Genomic DNA, 17,724 nt, shown 5'->3' with positions numbered 1-17,724 from the left:
CCTCTGTTTTTGTTTGTTTGTGGGCTTTTGGATTCTTACATGTTGTTGGGAGCATCCGATCTTTCTTTAACTCTCTTCTGTTTTAAGGCTAATATCACCACTGGGGAATTTTAGCTAGTTCCTCAGAATTCTTTGGAAGTTTCGTCTAAGGGGGAAAAACCTCTAAAAATTAGCTGCAACCTCACTTTGGGCAGAACCCTGTAATGACATGGTGGCAAATGGATCCCATGGGAGAAAATTCACTTAAGGGGTTCAATACAGAGGCTCAAACCAGATTCTCAATTAGACTTTTACTTAGTAATGTATTACAGGTCAGATTCCAAAAAGTCTGTGAGAACTTTCCATTATGAAACACACTTTATTCTGCCCTCTTCTTTCACCCCAGCACCTCAGCCAATCATAGTCATTGGAAAATGTTGCCCAGCCCAATTTGTACTTGCAGAGGCCTCTTTGCATCTTATCTTGAGCGCTTTTTCGCTGTAACTTTCAACTAGGCCCCTCCAAAATTGGTTCTTAATTATTTTGTGGTTAGGCCATAATCCTGCACATGTGAAGCTGGCTTCACTAAACATAGATCTCAACTTCAATTCCTCTAATAATTGTTCCTTCTTGGGTCAGGGAAGGGGAACCTGTGCCCTTCTTAATGTTGCTGGAGTCCGACTTCCATCTTCCTTGATGATTGGCCATGCTTGCAGGGGTTGCTGGGACTTGTAGTTCAATATCATCTGCAGGGCCACAGGCTCACATCTCTATCAAGGATAAATTCCCAACTCCAGGCCTAGTCCTGTTCCTGACATTGCTACTGTGGAGCTCCAAATTCCATACCTGCCCAGGGAGCTACTAACATGAAAAATAACAATTTTATAGCTGGCTGGTCATGTAACCTGTTGCTGGATTACAGAACCCATCAGTCTCAGCCAGTACAGCCAGTGGTGGTCAGGGATAATGCAGGTTGTTGCCCAGCAACATTGGAGGGCACCAGGTTGGATATACCTGATATGAAGAATGGGACGTTTTCAGGTCTGGGCCTCTATTTAGAGATGTTGCCTGCTCAGCTCCTGTGTGTAATCCTGGAGGATGGCAGGCTCCTCTTTTTCCCACGAGGGCTAATCAAGCTCTGGGTTGATCCTGACTGGAAAATGGTGAGATGTGATACAGTGGTGCCTCGCAAGACGAAATTAATTCGTTCCGCAAGTCTTTTCGTCTTGCGAGTTTTTCGTCTTGCGAAGCAAGGTTTCCCATAGGAATGCATTGAAAATCAATCAATGCGTTCCTATGGAAACCGCCTTCAGACCAGGTCCGGGGACAGTATGTCCCCCGACCTCTTCTGAAGGCCGGCGGGGGGCGAAGGACTTTGCTTCCCCCCTGCCTGCCTTCCCGGGACAGCGGAGACTTCTCCGCTGTCCCAGGGCGATCTTAAAATGTTGGCGGGCAGCAGCGAAGCCTTCGCTGCCGCCCGCCAGCATTTTAAAAACCCCGGGACAGCGGAGGAATTCTCCGCTGTCCCGGGGCGATTTAAAAGCCCCCGGGAAGGCAAGCAGGGGGACAAAGACTTTTGCCCCCCGCCCGCCTTCAGAAGAGGTCCATTTAAAAGAGGTCCCCGAAGCGCCTCCAAAACGGAAAACCCTTTCGTCTAGCGGGTTTTTCGTCTTGCGAGGCGTTCGTCTTGCGGGGCACCACTGTAGTTCTCTGAGGTCAGCTGCTGCCCTGCCCAGTTGTAGCTGTCATATAAGCAAAAACTATTAGAAGGCACCCTGATCTGGAGGTGGGGTGGGGATTGCAAACCTGTCCAAAACAGGCAACTGACCTGTCATCTGGACCCATGCACCCACAGGGTGTTCATCTTGCTAGGATTCAGCTTCAGATTGTTGGCTGCCATCCAGTCCATCACCTTGTCCAGACGCCAGGTCAGGACTTGAATGGCCTACCTGATTCAGATGTTACAGGGAGATGGTGCTGGATGTCATCAGCATTTGGATGATACCTCACTCCAAAACCCCTAATGACCACATCCAGTGGCTTCATATAGGTGTTAAAGAGCATCATGCATAATTAAACTATGGAAATTGCTCCCACAAGAGGCAATCGTAGTCACTGACTCAGGTGGCTTTGAAAGAGGAAAATAAGACTATCAATGGCTACTAGCGACAGGGGCTCTGCTCTGCCTTCACAGATGGAGGCAGCAGTGCTTCTGAAAGCCAATTACTGAAAACAGCAGGAGGGGAGAAGGCTCTTGTGCTCAGATCATAGAACTGTAGAATTGGAAGGGACCTCGTGGATCATCTAGTCCAACTCCTTGCAATGCAGGAATATGCAGCTATTTCATACGGGGATTGAACCTGCAACCTTGACATTATCAGCACCACACACCAACTGAGCTGCCCAGACTAGTCTTGCTTGCTGTTTTACCACTGGGGCATCTGGGTAGTTTATATGAGAACAAGAGGCCTGGCTAGATGAACCACAGTAGCCTGATCCAACAGACTCTTATGTTATGATACTTTGAACAAAGTCTATATCAGTTTCAGGTTTCTGTATCGTCTGAATATATTTCAGCCATTTTGGGGGTACTGCACGAGTCCCCCAATTCAGACAAGGATGAGAACGTTATTTCATCACCACACCACCAAGCTTTTCCAGGAACCACAGGGCACAACTGTCTTCTGTGTGTGCATGAGAGACAACAAAGTCTTTATTCACTCAACTGTGTTCCTCATTACACAAAGGCCTTTCCTTTGTGAGAGCACCAATCTTCTCACGTTGACTACCACCCAGTGGACAAGAATAGGTTTGTTCTGTTAGTCAGTTCCCCACCCCTAGGCTAGAGCTCATGTAACCTTTTTCAGTCAGAAAAAAATGTTCCAGCCCTCTGGCAGTTTTATTTGGGGGGGAGTGAGATCCCCCTCCCCAGTAGCACTTAAATATCCTATTTTGAGAAGGCCTGCTTAGAACAGCACACAGTATTCCTGAAGCGGACACATGGCCAGGTTACATAACAGTAGGTCAGATTATTCCTGCTTCATTGTCAAGACCCTGCAAACATCAGAGTTCCCACAGGGCCAGAAGTAAATATGGTCAAAGGTAGGCTCGGAGGTTGGGACAGGATCATATTTTGGAAGGGCAAGGCATGCCCATCTGTAGCTACTCTGACTGAGGACTGACATGGATGTGAGGGTTTTTATAAAGCCTGGTGTGTCCCTATTGGCTTCAAGATGCCAGCTCTTTGGCCACTGAGAAGATGTCTTCTCACCCTTTTTGCTGATGGGTACCAATCACAACGAAAGTCAACCACTGAGGATGGGCTCCTGGGGTCCCCCTGGAGAAAGTACATGTGAAGAACATTGAGGGCTGCAACGGTGGACAAGGAAGAAGTGTTGCTGTGGATATCATGAAGGGACCCTGCACTTTTGAATTTGTCACTAGACTACTGTGGTGTCCTATAGGGCACATCTAATGCCCTTGGTTTCCTGAGAGACCAGAATTCTGATAGGTGGAGGAGGTGATGATGACTGGTTGTAGAAGACCTAGTTTTGAGAGACCCCCCCCCACACCCTTCAGTAAATAAAGCTACCACTTTGCACCAGCATCACAAGACCCTGTTTTGGTCTCCATGAGTTACCAGTGGTAGGACCTGACATCCTTTGGAAGTTCTCGCCGCCCCCCTCTGGTTTATTTCATGTAACACATTAATTGGGCTTTCACTTTGCCAAATGTAAGGTGCAAGGAATGGGTTGTCCATCCATCCACAAGGTGCTTCAGTGCTGTTGGCTGGTGAGCGTGCGTCGTTGCTGTTTCATTCAGGATTCACATCCTAGCAGGAGATGGATCCGTGGGGTTGCTAGGCAACTGCATCTCCCACTGACGTAGTGGTGTTGCCTGGTGCCACACATCAGCAGCCCCAAGCAGTGAAAGGATATCTCATTTTGCTCAGCAAGACCCCGCAGAGGACAGCTTTTATGAAGTGGCTTTGAACGAAGGGAAGTCATTCAGCAGCTCCAGAACAGAAAGCTCTCTGGAGTAACTCCTCTAAAATCCAAACCAGTTTCCAACTGTGCTGCCTTCACCTTCTCAGGGGCAGAGCATCTGCTTTGCATGCAAATGGTCTGAGGTTCAATGCCTGGCATCTCCAGGTTAGGACTGTGAAAGAAACCATCTCAAAGATACTGGAGCGCTGCTGCCAGTCAGTGTAGACAATACTGAGCTGGAATGGCCAAATAGTATAAGGCAGTTTCCTATGCTCCATGTCTGCTTCCTCAGGGTCACAGTTCAAGCTTGAGGAGGACTCTTTACTGTAGATGTTGCACAGTTGGGGTTGTCCTCAGTCACCTTTCTAAGGTATCCTCATTGTTAAACCATTCCTGCTCTAGGCAACACTTCACTGTCGTCGTTATCATCATCATCATCATAATTTTTATTTATACCATGCCCTCCCCAGCCAAGGCCGGGCTCAGGGCGGCTAACAAGCAATAATAAAAACCAGTTGAATGATTACAACTTAAAAACAAAATTAAAATACAACATTAAAATATTGAAACATTAAAATATTAAAATGTAGCCTCATCGCAGGAGGAGAAAGGAAAAGAAAAAAGAAAGAGAGGAAGGGAATCAAATTGGCGCCAAGCGGAACAACTCTGTCTTACAGGCCCCGCGGAAAGAAATTAGATCTTGCAGGGCCCTGGTCTCACGAGGCAGAGTGTTCCACCAGGCCGGAGCCAGAGTTGAAAAGTCCCTGGCTCTGGTTGAAGCTAATCTTAACTTCCTTAGGGCCTGGGACCACTAGGGTATTGTGATTTATGGACCTTGAGGCTCTCCGTGGGGCATACCGGGAGAGGCGGTCCCGTAGGTACGAGGGCCCTAGGCCATGAAGGGCTTTAAAGGTCAAAAGCAGCACCTTAAATCTGACCCTGTACTCCACCGGGACCCAGTGCAGCTTGAAAAGCACTGGGTGAATATGCTCCCATGGCAGAGACCCTGTGAGGAGCCTCGCAGCATTCTGCACCCGCTGGAGTTTCTGGGACAGCTTCAAGGGCAGCCCCGCGTAGAGCGAATTACAGTAGTCAAGCCTGGAGGTGACCGTCGCATGGATCACTGTGGCCAGGTCGGGGCGGGAAAGGTAAGGGACCAACTGCTTGATGTGGCGAAGGTGGAAAAATGTCACCTTGGCTGTTGCTGTAACCTGCTGTAACCCATGGAAAGGGAGACGTCAAGGATTACACCCAAACTCTTAACAGAAGGCAATGGCACTAATTGGGCCCCCGCAAGAGAAGGGAGTTGGTCCCTCATCCCCATGCCATCCCGACCCAGCCATAGGACCTCTGTCTTCGAAGGATTTAGTTTCAATCGGCTCCCACGAAACCATCCAGCCACAACTTCCAAGCATCTGGTCAGTGTGTTCGGGGCCGATTCGGTGTGGCCGTCCATCAGCAGATAGAGCTGAGTGTCATCAGCATATTGGTGACAGCCTAGCCCAAAGCTCCGGATAATCTGGGCAAGGGGGTGCATAAAGATGTTTAAAAGCATTGGGGAGAGGATTGCACCCTGCGGCACTCCACACACAAAGGAGTGGCGCAATAACATTTCCCTCCCTAGTGCCACCCTCTGTCCCCGACCAGAGATAAAAGAGCACAACCAGTTACGGGCTATGCCCTGTATTCCCACGTCTGCGAGGCGGTGGTCCAGAAGATCATGATCGACCATGTCAAAAGCTGCTGACAAATCTAAAAGGATCAGTAGTCCTGACCAGCCTCGATCCAGTTGTCTACGGAGATCATCTGTTAGGGCAACCAGAGCTGTCTCCGTCCCAAAACCAGGACAGAAACCGGACTGAAATGGATCTAAAGCCGATGTTTCCTCCAGAAACCTACCAAGCTGTTCAACAACTGCTCTCTCAATTACCTTACCCAGATATGGTAGATTTGAAACTGGGCGGTAATTGGATAGGTCTAAGGGATCTAGTGAAGTTTTCATTAAGAGTGGACACAGCACTGCTTCCTTCAGTTCCCCTGGGAATGTCCCCGTGCCAAGGGACAAATTGATAATTTCAACCGGGGGGTCCGCGCGACATCTGGACACTCCCTAATCAGCCAAGACGGGCACGGATCAAGAAGGCAGGTGGTGGGCCTACCAACTTGCTGGAATCTATCCACATCAGCAGGGAGTATCTGATCGAAATGGTCCAACACTGGACCTGCAGTCAGTCGAGGGGCCTCCAGTTCAGTCACTGTATCTAAATTGGCAGGGAGGTTACGGCGGAGCAACAGGACTTTCTCCACAAAAAAGCTCACGAATGCCTCACAGCTGTGGGTCGAATTTGTGCTTAAATTTGGTTGTCCTCCTAAGGACGTTATTGACCTAATTATTCAAAAAAGTTGTGCCGGGCGAGAGCTAGCGGATGCAATGGAAGCTGCAAAGTACGATTTCTTAGCAGCTTTCATAGCCATCTGATAGGCTTTCATAAGCGTCCTATAAGAAGATATTGAGGCTCTGTCACGAGTCCGTCGCCATACTCGCTCTAGCCGTCTGAGATCCCGCTTCATTTTCCGGAGCTCCTCAGTAAACCAAGGGGCCCGGTTTCGACGGGGTTGCAGAGGGCGACCTCATCAATGGCTGCCAAGAGCCGGTTATTCCAGTCCTCAACAAGGTCATCTAATGAGTCGCCAGGAGGAGCAGGGTCCCGCAAGGCTTGACGGAATCTATCAGGATCCATCAGTTTTTGCGGGCGAGCCCAAATAGGCTCGCCACCCGAGCAGGGGAGGAGCGGGAAGTCAATCTTGGCTTTCAGAGCGTAGTGATCAGACCATGGCACTTCCACAGGGGGGAGCATGATCACAACTATAATGTAATTAATAATAAATTAAATGTGTATAGCACCCTTCATCTGAAAATCAGAAGGCGGTTGACAACAGTTTTGGAGAAAAGCATAGAAGGAACCTCTGCCTTTTATGGCCATGGGGGTTACACACGCTCACAAATTTACCCTGGGTAAACATCTGCAAATCTGCAAAATGTGCTGATGTTTCTTGGTATCTAAATGAAATTTGCTAGAGAGGCACATCTGCAGATGAGGGGCAGGGAGCGGCTCAGATGTGCTTCACCAGAGTTCCCATGCCTGGAAGTTTTAAGAAGAAAATCTGGACAGTGCACAGAGTGGGGTGACCACGGGGAGCAAGGGTCTGAAAACCAAGCCTCATGAGGAATGCTTGAGGGAGCTGGACATGTTTAGCTTGGCGAAGAGAAAGCTGAGATGTGAGATGATAGTCATCTTCAAATAGCTTAAGGGCTGTCACATGGAAGATGGAGCAAGCTAGTTTTCTGCTGCTCCGGAGAACCTCAGGTTAAGAACAGTTTCAGGTTAAGAATGGACCTCCAGAACGAATTAAGTTCTTAACCTGAGGTACCACTGTATAAGCTAGACAAGCTATAGCTTAGGGCCCCAATCCCGTTGGGGCCCCCCAAAAATTTAAAGGAAAAAAACCACCTGGATGTACATTTTCAAAATATAAGATTAAAAAACAAATAAAATAAAACCTATATACAGCAACAGTGGCAAATGGCTTTAGATACCTATTAGATCCATAAATGACCATATAACAGGCACGTCCAACAGGTAGACCGTGATCCACCGTTAGATCACTGGACATCTGTGGTAGATCGCTGGCTCCCCCAAAAGAAGTTAAACAACTTCGGCTCCCGAAGTCTGTTGGGAGTTGGACACCCCTGCCATATACCGGTAGTATATATTCAACACAAAAAACAGCGACAATTTGTTGTTGACAAGGGACAGCTGGACATATAAAGGGCCCCATTACCTTCAGAGCTTAGGGCCTCATCAAACCTAAATCCAGCCCTGCTCTTAGGGGTCCCTTCCAACTCTGTAATTCTATGACTCTGTGATAATAATAATGGTAAAGTTCACGACACATTAGAGAGTAACTTCCCACCTACATAGTTTATATACCAGTGAATAACCTGGTATTATAAAGTCTTCAGAATTTTCTCTTTCCAATGAAATGAACCCAGTGATACTCCACCCGCTGTTCGGTATGTTATTTTCACTAATGTGTGCATTTTAATGAACACTGTACTTAACACATGCGGTTTTCATGTATCACATGACTGGAGAGCTGCATTGCAAAATTTGGATAAGTCTGAATTTCGAAGAATAGCTGCATTTCAGTTTGCATATTGTTTTACAAAGTACAAGATAGATTTGTCTCCTTAATGCAAAGTGAACTGAATTCCTTACCTCTGCATCCCTAAAGTGGGGGGTGGGCGGGCGGACGGCTGGCTGGCTGGCTATTTCCAGTTATGCCTGCTTTTGAACTTCCTAAAGCATCAAATGTTCTGCTTTTGGAATGTGAGCCGGATGGACTTTGGGGTCTGATCCAAGAGGGCAATCCTTCTGTGTTTACAGAGGGGATGTCCCGCACCTGGATCCAGAATAGGCAAGATTGTGTGCCTTGGCCCTTTGCTTTGTCTGCTGCTGACTCAGCACACAGAGTTTGGAAGCCACAAGACTGCATAAGAAAGGGGGATTGGATTGTGAAGAATGCAGAGTCAGCAAACATCTTCATGTCAACACCCAGGTGCCAAAAAAGACAGGTGACATTCTGGCACAGCAGGCCACTATCTCTCTCTCTCTTTCTGGCCTTGAGCCAGCAATCACAAGCCATGGATCTTCTGTTGACAAGGGGGTTACCAAATTCTGCTCCTGAACCTGCTCCTGTGTCTTTAAACCCATAGCCAGACATGCAGAAAATAAAGTTTTCTTCAGCACTTTTCCCCTCTAACCCAGGAAGAACATCACTTGTGAATTGCTCACCTGCCTGGCTCCTGTCAAAGGCAGAAGAGTGCCCCCCAAAGTTGGCAGTACTACAGTTCTTATATAATACCTTCTGTCAGGCTTGTTGTCCAAAGTACAGAATCACAGAATTGTAGTGTTGGAAAGGACCCAAGGGGCCATTTGTCAAACCCCCTGAAATGCAACAATCCCATCTGAAAAATCCCTGACAGGTAGCTATCCAACCTCTGTTTAAAAACCTCCAACAAAGGAGAGCCCATCACCTCCTGAGGGAGACTGTTCCATTGCGGAGCAGCTCTTACCATCAGACAGCTCTTCCCAATGTTTAGTTGAAACCTTCTTTCTTGTCATTTGAATCCATCAGTTTGGGTCCTAACCTCTGGAGCAGCAGAAAACAAGCTTGCCTTCCGATATTTGAAGATGGCTCTCATATCACCTCTTAATCTTGTCTTCTCCAATCTAAACATACCCAACTCCCTCAACTGTTCCTCATAAGGCTTGGTTTCCTTAGCCCTATGGAGATCTTTGTGGGGGCCTTTCAATCCCTGGGGAAGGCTGTCTTTTTAAAACCCTCCTCACTCCATAACCCAATTTAGAGAGGAAATTGTGAATGAGTGAAGAGGGAGGTCTGCAGTATGCAGAGCAGTCCCTTTCAGAGTTAGACACACCTCAGTCATTCCTGGCTCCTCCCATCCCAAACAAGTGGCTGTGATTTATAATCCAGAGTGGCTCTCTAGAAGAGGCACACATAGTTTTGTGTGCTGAGTGGCACTATTCCATCTGTGGCAGATTCCCTGTGGTGGGGTGAGTGAGAGTTTTCTAAATTTTACAGAAGGTGAAGGAGATAAATTGCAAAGGGGGTGGTTTTTTTTTTTTTTAAGAGGAGATTAAGATCCAGGAAGACAAGGAAACAAGAGTTGAGGCTGTGTTCTAAAGTGGATAAATGCAATGTGGAAAAATAATTTGAATAGGACTGCATGTGTATGTTTAACCTGTTTGAAAGTGCGAGAGTAATTCTGGGGCTTTTGCTTTTCACTAGGGCAGCTGGCAGTGAACCCCCATTGACTGGGCATCTCCAGTCCCTCATTTAAACCTACCTCAGATAGCCACACATAAACGCCAGCAGGGCTGCTATGCATTATGCAGTAGGTGGAACTAGAAACTTGGCAGCTTTGGCTTTTGTATCATAAAGGTGTAAGGAAAGGGGGTGAATGATAGCCACTAAGGGGATGACCTGGGAAGCCTCGGATTCAAGTTTTCCCCAGTGCCCACAAAATGCATTAACAAAGAGCAGGTGCTACCTTGCAGGGCTGTTTGTAGAGACCTCCAAAGCAAACATTTTTGGTGCCCCTTGAGTTAAAAGGGGAAAGTAGAATGAAAAACGTCTGGTGAATGTTATTCGCCAGCAGCTCTGCCCTATATTCAGTAAAGGGAGCCTATCGTAATGAACTTATTTGCCTTCTGTTCTATCTGGTGGGTGGGTTGTATTTAAATCCAGCAAATTGTGGGGTGTGGAAAAAGATACTTTTCACAGTAGCTATCATCTGCTTGTAGCCAGCTTTGATTCTGGAAATGAAACATTTTGTTTCTTTTCTCCTATTTTATGCTCATGACACCCCAACAAACATGAGCCTAGCCAGGATTTTTGTTGGGGAGGGCAGGCTTTTGTTGGAGGGCCAGAACCTCAGATTAGGCTAATCCAGATTAATCTGGCTGCCCATCTATTACTGAGCCAGGTTTAAAGTCCTTGTATTAAATTACCAAGCCTTGAACAATTTAGGTCTAGGGTTTACCTCACGGACAACTTGAACCCTTATATCCCAGCTCAACTGTTGAGATCCTCTGCAGAAGCATTGTTAGCTATTCCCTCAGCTGGTGAGACTCATTTGACAAGAACAAAGAGCCAAGCCTTTAGTTTAATTGGCCCAGTCCTGTGGAATTCCCTGCCTCTGGACATTCAGTAGACCTCTTCTGTGCCAACTTTTAAATACCTGCTGAAAACTTTTCTGTTCCGTCAGACTTATGCAAGGAATTGAAAACACATCTTTCCACGATAGCTTGCTGATTTCTCATTCTAATTGTTTATAATGGTTTTTATTGTGTGGTTTTATGTGCTACTGTATATGAAATAGTGGTATTTAAATATTTTTTAGAAATAAACAAATAATTCAGCATTTTCACCGCTACACCACACTGACTCTTCAGGACATGCCCACCTTTATCCTCCTAACAACCCTGAGAGGTAGGTTAGGCTGAGAGACAGGGACTGGCTCATGGGCATCTCAGTGAGTTTCATGACTGATCCTGAATCTCCTGGGTCCTGACACCATGCTGCATGAGCTGGCTTGTACAGAAGCCCTCAAATATTTGGCAAAAAATAGCAAACCCAGAAAAGTTGTGGATTGTGGCTATTCTTTTGTTCTGTCTGCAACTGGTACCCCCATTCGTTCTTCTTCCCCTCTTCCAAATAAATCCCAGGCTGCACACAGAGGAAATTGAAAATGCAGTCCAGGCTGGTTGTCCAAAGCAGGAACTGTGGAGGTCTTTGTTTGGCCTTCTCAATCATTTATGCTGATGCCAGGCGTGATGGTGCCAACGAGGCTACCTACACAATGTGCCAAGTCCACTGAGGGGTAAAAAAACAACTTTTAATTGGACAAATGATGGTAGAAACAGCCACATGGATCTCTAAAGCAGAGCTGGACACCTTTCAGCTCTTAGGCTGCAAACGGCCTGCAGTCTGATTTCACCCTGATTTCTTTCAGATGTCTTTTAAGAACTTTATTGTTCAAACTGGCCTTTGGAACAGAGGCCGCATCCTCATACTGCTTTGAACAGTCATGGCTTCTCCCAAAACATCCTGGGAAGTGTAATTTGTTAAGGGTGCTGAGAGACATTAGGAGACCCCATTTCTCCTCACAGGACTGAAGTTCCCAGAGTAGTTTATCAACCATTCCCTCTTCCCAAAGAACCCTGGGAAATGTAGCTCTTTGAGGGGGAATTTGGGAGGATTTCTTAACAAGTGGTATCAGAGTGCACGGCACAGGTATGACCTGGGTGTCTAAAACAAGGGTGGACTCATGGTCTAATTTCTGGAGTGGGGAATTCTCACAGCTGTATGTGACCCTCCAAGTCTTTATGGCCTCTGGGGCTTTCTCTAGGCTACACCACCTCCTCCTCTGCCATCCAAAGACCTCCCCATGTCTCTTTCCCAACCAGCCCTGCCCCCCACCCACCTTGAGTCTCTTTCCCTGGATGGGATGTGTCCTTGAACTCTGACCATGCCTCTTCCTTGTCTGGATGGAGGCTAGAGAAATGGATGTGAGAGAGAGTGTCTATGAAAACTAGCCTACTATCCAAATATAAAATTTGCATTTCTTGCTCCACCCACTTTTGCCCCTGGCCCCTGGGAGGTTGCACAGAAGGGAATGTGGCCCTCAGGCAGGAAAAAGGGTTTCGAATCCCTGGGATAAAAATTTCAGTGAAATAGGGATGTGCCCAAGGCCAATGGTTGCCAAGAAGAGTATTCCTCAGCCACTGAATTCCCTGGGGCTTTCAAGTTCCTCCTGAAATTTAATAATGATGGAGAGAGCATTCTGCAGCTGCAGAGCCACCACTGAAAAGACCACTGTTGTTGTTGTTGTGTGTGTGGGAGACTGAAGAATCTTTGTCCCAACCTCTGTCTGGTATCCAGTGTGAGGAACCATTTCTGTTTCTACTGATAGAGACAATGTCTCAGAGCAAAGGCGTCGTGGTCCTTGCCTACAGCGGGGGGTTGGACACCTCATGCATCCTGGTCTGGCTGAAGGAACAAGGCTACAAGGTCATCGCCTACTTGGTAAGTTAACAAGGTGGAGTTCAAGCAGGATCCAGGAGAGGAAGAGCTATAGGTGTAACAACAACAACAACAACAACAATTTATTTATACCCTGCCCATCTGGCTGGGTTTCCCCAGCCACTCTGGGCGGCTTCCAACCAAATATTAAAAACAATACAGCGTCAGACATTAAAAACTTCCCTAAACAGGGCCGCCTTCAGTTGTCTTTTAAAAGTAAGATAGTTGCTTATTGCCTTGACATCTGCTGGGAGGGTGTTCCACATGGTGGGTGCCACTACCGAGAAGGCCCTCTGCCTGGTTGCCTGTAACTTGGTTTCTCGCAGCGAGGGAACTGCCAGAAGACCCTCAGAGCTGTCTGGGCAGAACGATGGGGGTGGAAATGCTCCTTCAGGTATACTCAGCATCTTGTTCTCACCGGGGACTCTCAGATGCCTGTGGGAAACCAGCAAGCACAGTAGCGTAGCTAGCCAGCGGGGGCAGTCCACACCAGGTGGGAGTGGCATAGGGTGGCATGGGGGTCTTTAGAGTAGTGCAGACGTTTGTAGTGCAGCACGGTGGATGCTATTCATCTGGAGGTGGGATTCTGGGCAGCAGGGGAGCTTGAAGGTGGCATGGTGGTAACCAGGCATTTCAGACTCTGCAGGGGGGCAGAGCCACTTCCCATGCCTGAAATCAGCAGCTATGGAACTCTGGTGGCTGCCCTAAAAAAAGCTCAACAACTTTGGTCTGCTCCAGGTGCCAGTGGGGGTTGCTACGCTGCTGAGCAAGCAGGACCCGAGCATAAGAGCAGCTCTCCCCTCCTGTGGTTTCCAGCAACTGATACTGTGGCCAGCTTTATCCTCTTCCATGAACTTGTCTAATCCTATTTTAAAGCCATCTAGGTTAGCAGCCATCCAGGCCTCCTTTGGAAGCAAGTTCCATAGTTTGCACTGCAAAAAGGACATATTTTTAAGCACCCTGAATCTTCCAACATGCAGCTTTGTTGGAGATCCATGAGCTCTAGCGTTATGAGAGAGGGGGAAATGTTTTTTCTTCTTCTATCCACTTTATCTAAACAAAGAAGTCCCAAACATTGCAACCCTTCCTCACAGGGGAATATTTTGGTTGCTCTTTTCTGAACCTTTTCCAACTCTGCAGTATCCTCCTCCTCCTATTTTGCAGTAAGACTTGGTTAAATCTTGGGTCAGTTCTGGCTGAAATTCTGGGTTAGCCACAGTTCAGCAAAGAATCTGATCTATGTGTGTCTTCCATCTCCCCACCCCCTTTACCCCAAAACAAATATTAATATATGGCACGGTGTCTACTCTTCCAGGCCAACATTGGACAAGAGGATGATTTTGAGAAGGCAAGAAAGAAAGCACTTTCCTTGGGAGCCGAAAAGGTGATTCCTAAGACCCCCCTCCACATGCTAACAGTCAATCAAATGGGTTGCAATCCACAGAGCTGTCAGACTGGCCTAATTTGCAGGGTTAGTTTGTCAGGTTGATGGGAGAGAATGTTATGCATGCATTATTAACAGGTCAGAAGTTTTGCAAGTGGATTGTTCTTGGAATTATGTGGAAAGTTGCCTCTACAGCTGTGTATATGAAATGATGGCGTGGGAGGAAGTTGCCTACAATGGCAGCACAGAAATACTCTCAAAGTATAAATCTTCCTATAGACATAAAATATAAGACTGTCATCATGCTGCAGTTCACATGGCTGCCAATAGGTGGCCATGCCAATTGCAGCTTGACAACAGGAGCCTCTCAGCGCTGGCCCCAGCCTGGGCAGTGCCACCTCCCATGCCTGGTGCCTGACTGCCTGGGCTTCTGAATTGCTGGGCCAGGGAGGAAGGCTACACTGGGCTGGGGGCCTCTCCCTGGGCTGCACTCACTTGGCTCCAGCCTCCCTCCCTCCCTCCTTCTGTCGAACTTCCGGTTGGGTGTTGGGCAGTGCCCCCCTCCCCAATATTTTATTCAAGTTAGTGCCACTGAAGGGGACCACTGGAAAACTGTTGCCCAAGCTGAAGCCAGGCAAAGTCAGCCCCAGGCTGACTTCACCCTGCTCTAGGTTGCATGGTGGGGTGGTGGTGGTGGTGGTGTGATTTGATGCCATTTTTTGGTTTCCAGGCAGCAGAATGTCTTGGGCTGGCCCTGCACCACAGTTTGCACTTGGGATCACTAAGCACAGCCTAGTTGTGCATTAACTCCCAAGATATACTTACTAGGCACTTTGTAACTTTTGTAAAATACAGCCTTGTATTACAGTTTTAAAACTGTATTTCTATAGCTGTTGTGTGGATTGCAAACTTTCTGAAGTGGGGAGGGCGGGCACCTGGATCAGGGTGTCAGATGAGGAATGTAATTTTTGGGGCAGGCTTTACTTGCCCCCATCACCCCTTGGCAGGGTTCTGAGTTCAAAACGTGCCTCCCTCCAGCTTCTGATAAATAACTGGGAACAATCCCATCCCTTCTCCTCCTCTCCATCGGTCTCAGGTTTACGTTGAAGATATCAGCAGAGAGTTTGTGGAGGAATTCATCTGGCCGGCGGTCCAAGCCAACGCGATTTACGAGGACAGATACCTCCTGGGCACCTCACTGGCCAGGCCCTGCATTGCCCGTAAGCAGATGGAAATAGCGCAGAAAGAAGGTGCCCAGTATGTTGCCCATGGAGCTACAGGCAAGGTAAGCATCTGACGACTGGTGCTCATTGAGACTGGTGGGATGTAAGGCAGGAAGCCCAGCAGTAGGTGGCCCCAGAGCCAGCTGATTCCAGTTCTGTCCCCATCATTCCTCTGCTGAGTTCTACAAGGACAACACTGAGACTTAAGGAAGACAAGGAAGTGGTCAGGCAGTGCCACTCCCTGGATTGGTTGTGGGCAGGTGGGAGCTGGCTGAGCGCAGACTGGAAGATTCAGGACAGATTAAAGGAAGGACTTCTTCATGCAGTGCATCAGTGCTTTTATTCAACCGGAGTGTGCTGGAATGCAGTTCCAGCACCTCTCAGGTGAGTGCCATTGTGGACCGGCGTTCCCTTCCCTTCTTGCCTTTACAGTCATACCTCATATTATGTTTGCTTCATGTTACGTTTTTTCAGGTTGTGTCCCGTGGTGACCCAGAAGTACCAGAAAGGGTTACTTCCGGATTTCGCCGCTCATGGATGCACAGACGCGCAAAATGACGTCATGTGCATGCGCAGACGTGCCACTGCAGGTTGCGTTCCTTTCAGGTTGTGAACGGGCCTCCAGAACGGATCCCGTTTGCAACCAGAGGTACCACTGTATGTACTTCTGAAAAGCCCAAAGCGAACATTACGGAAACAGGCCGGTATGTGTCAGTCTACACATTTTTTTAGATCTATGACTCCACCTAGCTCCTAGCCATGACTGGTCAAGCTATGGGGCAGGGCCAATTCGTATTTCATTCTCTTCAATCATTATCCCGTGTAGTGGCAGCATGCTGTAAGCTTTGCAGCCAGGCCTCTACTGTTGCACAGGTGTGTGTTTCTACAAAGGCCTTTCCGAGCTGCCCTAGTCATCCACCTGAATCTGAGAGAACGAGGGAGGTGTATTTATTTGACCTGCACCAGAACCAGGGGTGACCCCCAAACCAGCTAGGGAGACACCTTGCCTTATTTTTTAGCACCTCCACGGGCGATGAATGTGGCTGTTGTCAAACCAACATCTGTTCACGGTTGCACTGAGTCGCCCAGCCACTTACTGTAACAATTTCATGTTTTTCTTGAACAAGAGCACTACAGTGCATGGTTAAACTATGGAACTCACAACTGCAGGAAGCAGTGAAGGCTGGTAACTTGGATGGCTTTAGAAGAGGATAAGGCAAATCTATAGAGGAGAGAGATATCAATGGTTACTAACCATGATGGCTTTGCTCTGCCTCCACAGTATCTAGGAGACACAGGACAGTTGAGGACCCTTGCCAACAGGTCCTGCTTGTGGGTTTGTTGCAGGCATCAAGTTGGCCACTGTGACAAAAGGAGGCATGGGTGTTTGGCCTGATCCAGCACGCTCTTCTTACATTCATATTGGCTGAGATTGGGGGCAGTGCTCCATTTGCTCCTTCAATGGCCTCAACTGCTTAGCCTGAGAGTTGCTTGGAGGCCACCTCATGGAGCTACAGTTCCCAGCAGCCCAAACTAACTACAGTTCCTAGGATTTGTGGGGAGCCATGCCTATTCAAAGGGCTTGAGGGTGCTTTAAAGGTATGAAGTAGATGTGACCCAAGATTCTAGTGCTCATAGAATAAAGCACTGAATTAAATAGGAACATAAATCTGCCTTATACGGAGCCAGACAGCTGATACATCTAGCTCAGCATTGTCTGCACTGACTGGCAGTGGCTTTCCAGAGTTTTACTAGCTCCTATCTAGAGATGTCAGGGACTGAACCTGGGAACTTCTACATGTCAAACAGGTGCTCTGCCATAGACAGCCCATAATTTAGGACTGGGGTTTCATGGAAGAGCAACCTAATCAACCCTTAGGCTGTGTACACACCAGACATTTAAAGTACACCCCCCCAATCATGTGAGCTGTGATTTGTTAAGGTTACTGGGAAATATAGCTTTGTGAGGCATAAACTATGGACCCCAGAGCTCTTGGGCTGCTGGGAAATTTGCTTTAAAAGTGCTTTAAATGTGTATGCAGTCCTATTGAATCAAAAGATAGCCTTTTAAAATGGCACTGCACAAACATGAGAACTAGAAGCTTGTTTTAAAAACAAAACTAGATCTGGAATTCTCACGAAACCCATCCCAAGTTGGGGTAGGGGCGGGAGGAAGATAATGTAGCCTTTTCGGACTATGCCCTTTGGGGTTGTTCAAGAAGACTGGATGCCATGCATTTGCAAATCTGGACAGCCTGTTTTCTTTTTCGGTTAAAAATTAAGCTGCTTTCCGGCAGAGGGGAGAGTCCATCTGTTGCCCTGGAGTTGCTGGCTGGCTGGCTCCTCGATTTAACCATGGAAGCATGCTAAGCCTAAGCAACCGCTTGAGGAACCCCAAGATTCCTGGGGCACCTGCTCTGCAATGCGGAGATCTTCAGGGGGAACAGTTTGCACAGTATTACAGACAAGAAATCCTAGCCCA

The 17,724-nt window shown here is 47.7% G+C and overlaps 1 protein-coding gene across 2 annotated transcripts in view; it reads left to right on the top strand.

The window, feature by feature from the left end:
- Nucleotides 1–9,511: 9,511 nt before the first annotated feature.
- Nucleotides 9,512–17,724, top strand: part of ASS1 (argininosuccinate synthase 1) — a 78,572-nt gene continuing 70,359 nt past the window's right edge. The window contains exons 1-4 of one of the 2 annotated variants that reach the window (XM_083721490.1): nucleotides 9,512–9,604; nucleotides 12,526–12,638; nucleotides 13,951–14,019; nucleotides 15,116–15,304. In XM_083721490.1, the coding sequence (XP_083577616.1) occupies nucleotides 12,531–12,638; nucleotides 13,951–14,019; nucleotides 15,116–15,304 (366 nt within the window). In that variant the 5' untranslated portion in view covers nucleotides 9,512–9,604; nucleotides 12,526–12,530. The remainder of the gene's footprint in view (nucleotides 9,605–12,525; nucleotides 12,639–13,950; nucleotides 14,020–15,115; nucleotides 15,305–17,724) is intronic. The other variant, XM_083721491.1, reaches the window with a different exon arrangement.

The sequence above is a fragment of the Podarcis gaigeae genome, assembly GCF_964106915.1.
Source record: "Podarcis gaigeae genome assembly, chromosome: Z".
Classification (NCBI taxonomy): Eukaryota; Metazoa; Chordata; class Lepidosauria; order Squamata; family Lacertidae; genus Podarcis; species Podarcis gaigeae.
Note: the sequence above shows the minus strand (reverse complement) of the source record. Positions and strands in the feature narration are given on the sequence as shown.